Source organism: Leptonychotes weddellii, chromosome 4 (genome assembly GCF_054177405.1).
Source record: "Leptonychotes weddellii isolate Sample4059 chromosome 4, ASM5417740v2, whole genome shotgun sequence".
In the NCBI taxonomy this organism is placed as follows: Eukaryota; Metazoa; Chordata; class Mammalia; order Carnivora; family Phocidae; genus Leptonychotes; species Leptonychotes weddellii.
Window position 1 is genome coordinate 164,371,769 of NC_138372.1, and position 11,548 is coordinate 164,383,316.

At 51.7% G+C, this 11,548-nt stretch overlaps 1 protein-coding gene across 1 annotated transcript in view; it reads right to left on the minus strand.

Moving 5' to 3' along the window:
- The window catches only part of ZFAT (zinc finger and AT-hook domain containing), a 180,864-nt gene extending 169,537 nt beyond the window's left edge, over positions 1 to 11,327 (minus strand). The window contains exon 1 of the mRNA XM_081817145.1: positions 10,838 to 11,327. Within this exon, the coding sequence (XP_081673271.1) occupies positions 10,838 to 10,856 (19 nt within the window). The 5' untranslated portion in view covers positions 10,857 to 11,327. The remainder of the gene's footprint in view (positions 1 to 10,837) is intronic.
- Between the last annotated feature and the right edge of the window lie 221 nt (positions 11,328 to 11,548).

Sequence of the window (11,548 nt, forward strand, 5' to 3'; positions counted from 1 at the left end):
AGCCCCCCGCAGGGGGAAAGCGCTTCACTGCTCTGGTTCTCCAACTCTGCAAAATGGGACTAAACACAGCATTCGGAACAGTGGTTTGAAGAGAAAGCAGACCCAGACAAAGGGCCTGGAAGTGAGATGCTCCGTGAGAGAGAACAAGGTCCAGATGTGCGCAGGGCACCCACCCCCCCCCCCCCCCAGCAAGGGGACGTCCCACTTCAACCGCACGGCTTCTAGGGGAATTCTGCTCCTTCCTGGACACTTACACCCTCGGGTCCTCTCTCCCTGGGTCTACATCCCCACAAAAAAAGAAGCAAAAGTCAATCCTTTCACTGAAATACAAGAAATACACTCAACCCAAACATTCACGCACTTAAAGTAGAAAAATAATAAATAAGCAAGTATAGGGATAATCCCTAAAGTGAAATACAAAAAAAAAAAAAACAAATGTACAGAACTGGACTTTAACTGAGCAACACAGGGGCGCCTGGGTGGCTCAGTCAGTTAAACGTCTGCCTTTGGCTCAGGTCATGATCTCAGGGTCCTGGGATCGAGCCCCACGGCAGACTCTGCTCCACGGGGACCCTCTCCCTCTGCCTCCTGCCCGCCCCCCACCCCGCTTGTGCTCTGTGTGAAATAAATAAAATCTTTAAAAAAAAAAAAAAAGAAGAAGAATGAGCAACATAACTGCACTGGAATGGGAGGGAAGAGCGGGGGAGGGCAAGGCAGGTCACTTGGGAAGCTGGTGTTTGCACCCCCCTCGGGCCCCGGTCAAAGAGACACAGAGATCTGATTAAATACTGAACTCAAGTTAGTGGGCCTCTTTCCCAGAGACACAGGTTAGCAATTTGCAAACTATTTTTAGTAGATCCTAGGACTGAGCAAATAAGTAACTTGCTGTGGGTACTGGGAGGCAGTCTCTCTGGGTCAGAGAAGGGAGTTACAGATCTGCAAAGGGAAGGGTGGAGAAGATGCCGGCGCCGATGGGCTGGAATTGGAAAGATCCGCAGATACGGACGTGGGTCGGCCACGTCTGAACTTTCTACACGTCTGTGTGGTAGATGCACACAGGTACCCATTTCCCCGCTGTGCTTAAGGAGAAACAGCCATCATGGCTCACCTAGTCCCGCATCTCTGTCTCTCAACACCATGCTCCACTTGAACCCGTTCTCTAGAAACAGCCAATTCCAGAGCTGGAGAGGGAATACCTTGCTGTACAGAGACCAGGGAAGTTCTCAGAGAACGAGGGGGCACGTCAAAGAGGCTTCGATTAGCCAAATATGGGGAAATTGGGTCATCAAATTAAATAATATAAAGGATCACAAACCAATGAATAAAGAATTCATGAGTCCACAGATTTATAAAAAACGGGAAGCTCTCACTCACACAGAAGACACCTAATAAATGCAGAAGAAATGATGGCATTCAAGACACATCATCTGGCAACCCTCAGTGCTAATGGGGTCTGACAAGAGTCATCAGTGGAGGCTAAAACGAGGGGTGAAGAAAATCTGAGCAATGAAGAGGAGAGGGCCAGGGACACGGTCCCAAAATATCTCATCGTGAGACAATTTCCAAGGAGAAAAACAGTAACTGTCCCTCGAGAGAAGCTGACCCCCTCCAACGTGCAGGGCCGAGGGTCGGCGCCACGTCTGGGGTGCTCGCACTCACACCGCAGGATCCGAATGGGATCACAGCGAAACTCTGCGCGAGGCCTGAGGGAGGGACGCTTTACAAAATAACGGTCCGTACTCTTCAAAACTCAGTGTCGTGGAACACAAAGACACAGGAACCGCTCCCTGTTCAAAGGGTAAAGGGACACAATGACCGAATGCAGTGCTTGAGCCATGACTTCCGTCTGCTTCGTATGAAATTATTGGAACTGGTGAAACTGAATTTCCATTGGTGAAATCTGAATAGCGCTACATTGACGTTCCTGTCTCTTTGACCTTCGTAAGGTGGTTATGTGGGAGAATGTCCTTGTTTTGAGCACACAAACACTGGAAATATTTAGGAGCAGGTCAAAGGGCATTATGTCTTCAACTCGGGCACCAGGGCTTTGGAGAGAAGGGGGAGGGGTCTGGGAAGGGCATGGGACACATCCTGGGACGTCCTCAGTCCAGAAACTAACGACCCGGAACATGACCAGTCTTGACCCACAGGACCCTCACGTCACACCCTGCCTCTCAGCAGCTCAGACCACACACACACGGGCACAGTTTGGGAACCACGGAGATAAGGCAGGCACCGGGCACTGGAGCTGGTCAGGAACATCCGCAGGGAATTGCCCCATTGATGGCAGCAGTGCAGGAAAAGGCAGAGAAAGAGGGAGGGATGGAGGGCAACCCCACTCCGGGCCATCAGCAATCTCTGGCAGGCAACCCGTCGGGTTACGAGAGCAACTATGGACGCTTCTAGACTCTGCCAGAAAAGCAGGAAGATCCAGAGTAGGAGGGCTGCGGTCCCCCGACCCCAAGACAGCGAGGCAGTGCAGCACCTCTCACGGTGCGTGGGACTGTAGGAGCGGGAGCTCTCGGCCAAGGTGAGGTTCAGGTCCTGCCACCGCATGCCCAAGGCGGCGGCCGGGCAGCAAGCAGAGGGCCCAGGGACTGCGGGCACTGGCAGGTGGTCTCCAGCAGGGACTCTGGGAATCTCTCCCCAGCACCTGGGGCCCCTGTGCTCGGCTCAGCCTGCTCTTGCTCGGTGAGCCCTCAGGGCCCCCCTGAAGGCACCCACTTGAGCACCAGCCTCAGAGTCCACCTATCAGAGAATAAACTGACAGACGTTTAGTTCCCATGTTACAGAAACAGAAACTGTCTCCAAGGAGCCCTGAGGACTGTCACATGGTGGGGCCAAAATTCCAAGCTCGGTCTCCGGGACTCCACAGCCCGTGCCATCCTCCAGGGCCTACATTTCCAGGGCACCCACAGGCCCCCCACCCCAGGGGCTGGGCAGGGGGACGGGGACCCCAGATTCAGGCAGCAGACAGGCAGGGCCAGCGAAGGCTGTCTGGGCTCAGTTCTCGGGCCCAGCCCTGGACACAGAGGGCACGAGGCTGTGGAGGGTCAGTGAGGGACTCTGGGCGCGCGGAGGCTGCTCACCCTGCGGGGCTCCTTCGTGCCTCCCTCCCTGCCTTTACCCCTGCTCTGCCCTCTGCCCTCCCACCACCCTGGTCAGGGCTCCAATGTCACCCTAAGGCTTTGGGGAGGCCCTCCCTCAACCCCAGGCGTCAGCAACCTTGACGCCGTCCCCCTCACTCTACCCTGTACAATCTGTAGCGCTGCCTGCCCCCCCCCCCCCCCACTGCACAACTCCATGAGTTGATGCACAAGCGTGTGGTCATGGAACCATCCCCACGATTGACACACACAGCAGAGTTCCCCCACGAGCCTGCAGTCCATGCCCCTGCCTGATGGCTCCTGGAACTGCCGACTATTTTCTGGTCCTGTCAGTCTGCCTTCTCTAGAAGTTCTGAAAACTGGAATCAGTCTTTTGTTTTCAATTGTATTACAATAAACAATTTATCAACTTAACCATTTTTAAGTATACAGTTCAGGGGCACTGAGCACATTCCCACTGCTGTGCAGCCACCCTGCCATCCGCCTCCAGAACTCTTCATCTTCCCCAGCTGAACCTCCATTCCCATGAAAGAATCACTCCCAGTCCGACCTCCTCTGGGCCCCCGGCAAACACTCTACAGCGTCTCCACCGATCTGGCTGCTCCTTCGTCCCTCACGTAGGTGCAATCACACTGTTCGGTATCTATCTTCCTGTGCCTGCCTTATTCACTTAGCACAAGGTGCTCAAGGTTCATCCAAGTCACAGAACACGTCAGAACTTTTTAAGAAGGAATAACATACATGGTATGAATGCACCACATTTTGTTCAGCCATTCATCTGTCAATGGACATCTTTATGCTACTGCAAATAATGCTGTAGGAACACGGCATACAAATACCTCTGAGTCCTTGAGTTCAATTATTTTGGGTGTTACACAGAACCAGAACTGCTGGATCATATAGTATGGAGGAACCTCCATACAGTCTCCATAATGACTGCCACTTAGATTCCCGCCAACAGCACACAACGGTTCGAACTTCTCCACACACTCGCAGTGGGTAGTCTTTGTGCCTGGCTTCTTTCACTTACCGTGGTTTGGTTTGGTTCTGGCGTTTTCAGATTTTATTATTAAGTAATCTCAATGCCAGCGCGGGGCTCGAACCTACAACGCGCAAGATCAAGAGTCGCACGCTCTACTGACTGAGCCAGCCGGGCGCCCCTCACGTAACATGTTTTTCAGAAGAATCCATGTTGTTGCCTCATTGACAGTTCATTCACTTTTCCTGGGGAGCCAGTACCACAACGTGTTTAGCGATTCATCCGTTGATGAGCATTTGGGGCGGCTCCAATTTGGGGCTACCACAAATGGAGCTGTCATGAACACGTGCATACAGGTCTTCACGCGGACACACATTTCACTTATCTTGGGTAATTACGTAGGAGTGGGACTGCTGAGTTAGATGGTAAGTATATGTTTGACGTTGTAAGAAACCTCCCAAGGATTTCCAAAGCGGCTGTGCCACCCTGACTCCCTCCCCAACCTCCATCTGTGAGTGCTCTAGGTGCTCCACACTCTTACCCGCCCTGGGTGTCGTCAGTCATTGTAGTTTCTGCCACTCTTTCTCCCTCTCCCTCTGGCTCTAGACCAGTTTCTAGACCAGAAAATAATTTTGTTGAAAATTATGTGTGGGTCCAACTCTGCGGCTGTGTAATACATCTTGTCGTGGCTTTAAGTTACATCTCCCCAGTGATAATGATGGTGAGCATCTTTTCCCGTGCATCCTGCAAACTTGTATCAGCTCCTCTGTACAATCTCTCTCAAACCTTTTGCTCATTCTTTAATTGATTTCATCTTCTCTGTGGCTGTGAGAACGGGACTCTCGGGGCCCCCACAAGGCCCACTTCTGGGGGCACCATTCCTGGAGTACGGTGTGAGCAGTCGAAGGTTCAGGCCTCAGCCAGGGCCTCGCGCACACAGTAGGACCAGATACATGTCGGTGGTAGCAGGAAGACGCTGCTTTTATCTCTGGTGACCCAGGTCTCCCCCAGCCGCCAGGCCTCAGCAGCAGACCCAGACCTTTCCCTACAGCCTGGTCCAGGCCCAGGTTCTGGAACCAGGCAAGGTCCCAACTGAGGGCCCAGAAGGAGCCTCTCTAAGGGCTCACGGGCCCAATGTGTGCTGGGCTGCTGGTGCCTGCACTGAGTGACCACGGAGCTCCCTGTCACCACACCTGACCTTCTGCTTCTTTGTTTGCAAAGCAGAGATGATATGGCCACTTCACAGGGCTTTTGCGCAGAATAAATAACAGATGTGAAGCACCTGACTGAGCAGGTCTGCAGACACGACGGTTATTAGTACCAGATCCTAGCTTACTCCCCCAGCAACTGCATGCTTTCGTAGAGGGTCAGGCCTCTATCTCATGTTTTATTGTGTATTATTACAAAATCCCTCTCATTATGCATTTAATTCTCAAAGACACTACTGAAACATACAAGATGGTCAGGGGAAGAAGGTGAGGCTTGAGAGACGATGGTGGAAGAAAGGAAAGGAACCTGCCACGCACCAGATGTGTTCCCAAGCCTCCTCTCCTGGCCCTCTACAACAGGAGCCCTATTTATATACAAGGGAACAGGGACGCGTGACTCGCCAAGGCCCCACAGCCCTGAGACAGCGGGACCAGGACTGCCACCGGCCTCTTCCATTCTAGGGCCCCCACACCCTGCATTACCTGAGCCTGGTTCCCCGCCTGTGGCCCAGGGGCAGGGATGTTGGGGCAGGGCTCACTCCTGCTCAGGACAGATTCCCGGAGCCCCCAGAAGCTCCCAACCACAGGGTTCCCATACCCACACCGCACCCACCCCCCGTGTGGATGTCCAATGTTTCTAGACTCATTTGTTGGAAGAGACTTTCCTTTCTGCATTGAATTACCTTGGACCTTTTGTTGAAAATTATGTGTGGGTCCAACTCTGAGCTTTCTGGTCTATTCCACTGATTCCCTACTTCACACCATACACAACCTAATTTGAGATAGCAGTAGACCCAAACCTAAAAGCAAGAAGTATAAAGCTTTAAAAATAAATATATAAACAAACCTAGGAGAATACTGTCGTGACCTTAAAGTAGAACATTTCTTAGAAGAGAATAAAAAAAACACTACCTATAAAAGCAAAAATAATGGTAAATCAGACTTTACAAAAATTATAAACTTCTGAACAAAAGATAAAATTAAGAAAACTAATAAGCGAGCAAAGACTGGGAGAAAATACTCACAACACATATATATGATAAAACACTCATATTTAGACTATATATAGAACTCCTACAAGCCAACAATTAAAAAGACAAGCAACCCAATGTTTAAAATAGGCAAAAAATTTAAATCCACATTTCTCCAAAGATGATATACAAATGGCTGATAAAGTCCAAGAAAAGGTACTCAGGATCGCTGATCATCAAAGAAATGCAAATTAAATGAGATGCTCCTGCATTCCCTCTAGACTAAATCAAAGGAAAAACAGTGACAAGGCCAGATGTGGGAGTGCATGTGCAGCAAGTGGAATTTTCCTACGCGGCTGATAGAGGTGCAAAACAGTACAACTATTCCAGGAGGCTATCTGGAAGTTTCTTAAAAAGTTGGGGTGCCTGCGTAGCTCAGTCACTTGAGCGTCTGGCTTTTGATTTCAGCTCAGGTCATGATTTCAGTGTGGTGAGATGGAGCCCCTCCTCAGGCTGAGCGGGAAGCCTGCTTAAGATTCTTTCTCCCTCTCCCTCTGGCTCTCCCCAGTCCCCTCCCAGGCTTGTGCAAAAGTGCACGTGCTCTCTCACGCTTAAAAAAAAAGTTAAATATACCTCTGTCCTACAACCCAGCCATTCCACTACCCAAACGCAATGCAAATATAGGTCTACAAAACACCTTGTACAAGAATGGTCATGGCAGCTTTCTTCACAATAACCAAAAACTGGAAATAAGCTCAGATGTTTATCATATAAACATCCATACAATGGAATGCTATTAGAAAATAAAAGAAACACAACCCTGGATCTCAGAACCTCTATGCTGAGTGAAAGAAACCAGACACCAAAGAATTCTATGATGTTCTACAAAAAGCAGTATCTATTGACATTACTCAGACCAGTGGTTGCTTGGGGTGAGGGGCAGGAATTGGGTGGGAAGCGGCAAGAGAGAACTTTCCGGAGTGAGGATAAAGTTCTACACTGCCGGGGTGTGGTAATACGGGTGGTAAAACTGTACATTCACGGTCTGTGTATCTCACTCTATCATTACACCTCAAAAAAATTGTCCTCACGCAGCTGCTAGCTGCAGAGGCAAACTGGCAGGCCCAAAGTTTTCATAAGAAAGTCCCAACAGCTTTCTGCTGTTCGAAAGACCATCCCCACAGACATCTAGCACCCCACCCCTGCCTCCGGCCCTAGCGCTCACCCACGTCACACAAAACACACTGGTGGGTGGCTCACACCTGGGCCTCAGTACCACAGACCCCTCTGCTCGCTCTGCAAGTTCCAGTTCAGGCACCTCCTCCTTCAGGAAGCCCTCCTTGAATCCCCTGGCCCGAATTCCCAGGGCTCACTTCCATCAGCGCACCGGTGATGGGTTTTCCTAAGGGAATGGGTTTTCCACTGCTGGGATAGTGCCAGAGCCTTAGGAGGAAACAGTGTGTCACATCTGACCTTCCATTCCCAGCTCTTGGCACAAAGTTTGGCACAAACATCTGGGTAAACCCAGCAATCAGCTTGGCAGTGAAAGAAAAGGTCCTGAGGGGCAGAGAAGTGGTGGTGGCCCCTTTCGAAAAGATCTGGTGGCAGAAAGGCAAAGAGAGTATTTGACACAGAGAAGGAAACCAGTACCAGTAAGGGCCCCCAAGGAGCCGTGGCACTGTCTTACAAGGCCCTCCAGGACTGCAGGATGTCCAAGACCCCCAGTTCCAGAATGCTGCTCCCAAAGCCTGCTGGTCCTCGTTTCCAGGTGCCAAGGCTGAGCAGGTCCCCGCAGCCCCCAAGGGCCCCAGCAAAGCCAGGGGCTGCTCTGAAGCCAGGTCCCCCACCCTGCCCATCCTGTGTCAGCCCAGACCCAGGCTGGGGGCACAAAGGCGCCAGCTTCCAGACTTCAACACTTTGCAGCTCCATTTGTCACATGATTTAAAATAACAAAGAAAAGTCTGTTACCAGATTTAAAATCCTTTTTATATTAATATGCCAAGCATAATCTTTTTATAATCAAACTCAATTATCTATATATTTTCTGTTTCTTGACAAAAAAGAGAGGCAACTTCAAATCTGTAATAAATGTTTAATATGCCTATTTGCTTCACTCCCGGATTCCTTTTTTTTTCCTTTAAAAAATTAATCAAAGTCTACCACACCTTTCCAACCACAAGTGTTTTCAAGTTGCAAGTCCATGACAATGCACTAGGCTTTACGATGGAGAGATCAGGTCTGGGTCGGGAAGGGATAAATACCAGTGCCACCAGGCCCTGAGCAGGGAACAGGATTAGGTTTCCTTTTGCAGGCGGAGGAAAGGCACAGGAGTTCCAAGAGTTGCATGATTTCCCTCAGGACAGGAATCTGGTGATTGGCAGATCTCTGGACCCAGAGCATGTGTTCTCTCCACCCTCCCAATTGTTCCAGCCCTTAAAGTTGACACCTGCCCTTGAGAAATTTCAAAGACAGTGAAATTTTAACAGGATAAACAGCTGAGAACAAAGAGAAAACTTCACTCTAGGCTCAGTCCCTTCTACATAATTAAATCGGCCCAGCTTGATGGGGAGGTTTTCAGAGGCAGCATGCATGAAACTATCTATAAAAGGAAATGCAATTAAGGAGAGTCTTTTCAATATACCTAATTCTTGACTGCCTTTGCCCTAGGCATAAATTTAATTCTACTTAAGGACAACTATCTTTAAGAAGTTGTGATGTAAATTATAAGGCAAGGGGAGAAAAGGAACAGGAGCCATTTTCCCAGGTAAATGAGAAAAGCTGAGAAGGCTGAGAATTACCCGGTGCTAACTGATCTCTAATTTACCGTGATGGCCATCTCAGTCAGCGAACCACCTAACACCCGGGCCCTACAGACCCTATGCAACCCCACCCTGCTATCATGTATTACACTGCTTCACCTAAATCAACCTACCAACCAAGCAAAACAGGCAACTCTTTTCAGAAATGAGCTGATCACGAGTTGACAATAATACATTTAAAAAACCTGATCTCTCGTTAATTCCAGCTGGAAATGGAAACTACAACAAATGCCCAGGTTTCTTTTCTAAAACTGTTAACTCCCAAAGAGGTGAGGGAGGCGGTTTGTGTATCAGCAGCAGTGGGATTACTTGGCAGGGGGAAGGCAGCAAATCGGGCAAGTCATTATCTTAAGAAAGCATGCGGCCGTAGTTCAGGGGTCCTGACCCACAGCTGTGGCTCTGGGTCCGCTCTGCCACGCACTCCACCCACGCCAGGATCGGACACAACAGCGGGATGGGGGCTCCTGACCGCCGCCTGGCATGGAGAGGGGTGCCATGCACGGCTCTGGCCGTAGAGTGAGTGGCATCCCACGGCCAGCACACAGAAGCTCTGGGCGTCTTCTTCAGCCTTCGGCCAGGGACACTCACTACAGCCGCTTCAGTACGAAACGCTAGGCTCAGAAGATGAAGCTGAAAGGGGCAGCTGTGGAGGGTAAGCCCCTTGCCACTAAGTCTGCCATTTCTGAAAGGTCACTGGGCTCTGCAAGGAACCCGGACTGGAAGAGGCAGGAGATCTGTTCATTCATTCTTCCATTCCCCAAGTGCATACTAAGCACTTCCCGGGGGCCGAGCACTAATAGGGGGATGGAAGTACAGCCAAGCACGCCAAGTCTGGATTTCATCCCAAACTGGAGGAAGTGGGAAAACTGTCTGAAGTTGACCTCTCTGAAGCTTTGTCCCTCATCAGTAAATGACACACAAATTAGCATTGCTGGGAGAAGTGAGCAGCAAAACAGCCTGAGGCCAGTGCCAGCGTGTGGACGGTGCTGTTAACCACAGAAGGAACCCCAAGCCCAAGGTTAAGGGTCTCGGACCAGGTGTTAAGTGGAAAGTCCAATACCTACGGGGGCGGTCAGCAGAGAGGCTGGTTCGGCGGCGAAACCAGAGACGGCTGCCCAGAGGAGGTGATCTGAGCTTAACTTTAAAGGGTAAGGAACAGAGCGGCAGGTAGAGGGTAAACGAAAGGCCATCACAGCAGGTTACACAGTCACCAGCAGCACCGTTATTCCCTGGCGTTTATGGCTCCTTCTACAGGACACGAAGCTGTCCTTCAGCAGCTCAGTCGAACCCTGTCCCTACATGAGTCTAAAGGAGCTACCCATTTCACAGAGGAGGAAACTGAGGCCGGGCAAGAAGGCGGCCCCAACCCGGGACCGCAGATCAGAGTTGGCAGGCCGGGATTCGAACCTCCCGCCGGCCAAGACGCCTGCGCTCCGTCGCAAGCGCGCGGCCGGCCCTACCCGTCGCCCTGGAAACGGCCCCGCGCGCGCGCGCAGTTTCCCCTCGCTCACTCTTGAGCTTTCATTCTCTTGACTTTTTTAAAATAAAACCCCGAGGCGGCGGGATACCACCAACGACTGAACGTGCCGTCGAAGGACGCCGCTACGTCCGCTCTCCGCCCTGGGCCGCGGATCCCTCCGCCGCACGGCGGCCCGCGCGCTTCTTCTCGACTCCAAACTCGAAACGGGTTCCCGCGCGCCGCGCCGCACCCCACCCCCACCTCATCCCCACCCCAACCCCCAGCCCGGCTCACCTGCCGCCCGCGTCTCCATGGCAACGCCCCCACCGCGAAGGAAAAAAAAGCCTCGGGCTCTTCCGGGCTCCACCCGCGCCGACCGCGAAGGCGAGGCGCCCCGCTGATGCTTCGCTTTTTATTTTTATTTTTTTAAGAAAAGAGCCGGCGAGGTTATGGCGAATCTGCGGCATTCAACATGGCGGATGGAGCCTTCGCCCTCCTCTTCACGGGGCGCTGACGCCGGCGTAGCGTACGTCAGCCTCGGGTGACCCTCCCCCAGCGCCGAGCGCGTCTAGGCTGGGCGGTCTAGTGCGCATGCTCTGGTCCGGCGGCTGCGCTTTGTATCCCGTTCCGCGGGTTCCAGTGCTCCGCTTTTTGAGCCACTCCTGGGACGGTGCTAACGAGAGGCCTGGAATCCGGATCGCAGGATTGGGAGTCTTCCCATTTCTGCCGGGAGCCAGCCAATCTACCTGCCTGCGCATCCTTGGACTCACCTGACGTGGAGCCACTGGGCTGGACGTGCAAGAATTCTGGGTTCGTGTCCCAGTTCTGCCCTTTACTAACTAATTTGGGGCAGCGATTTAACTTTCCTTGGGCTCAGTTTACTAATTTGTCAGTCGGGGTGGTTACAGCCTGCCTCCCTTTCGAGGGTTGCTGTGTTTCCCCGAAGCGGGATGCTCTGCGCTGGGGGCACCCGGCTCGATCTAGTCCGGGTCGTACAGCCAGAAT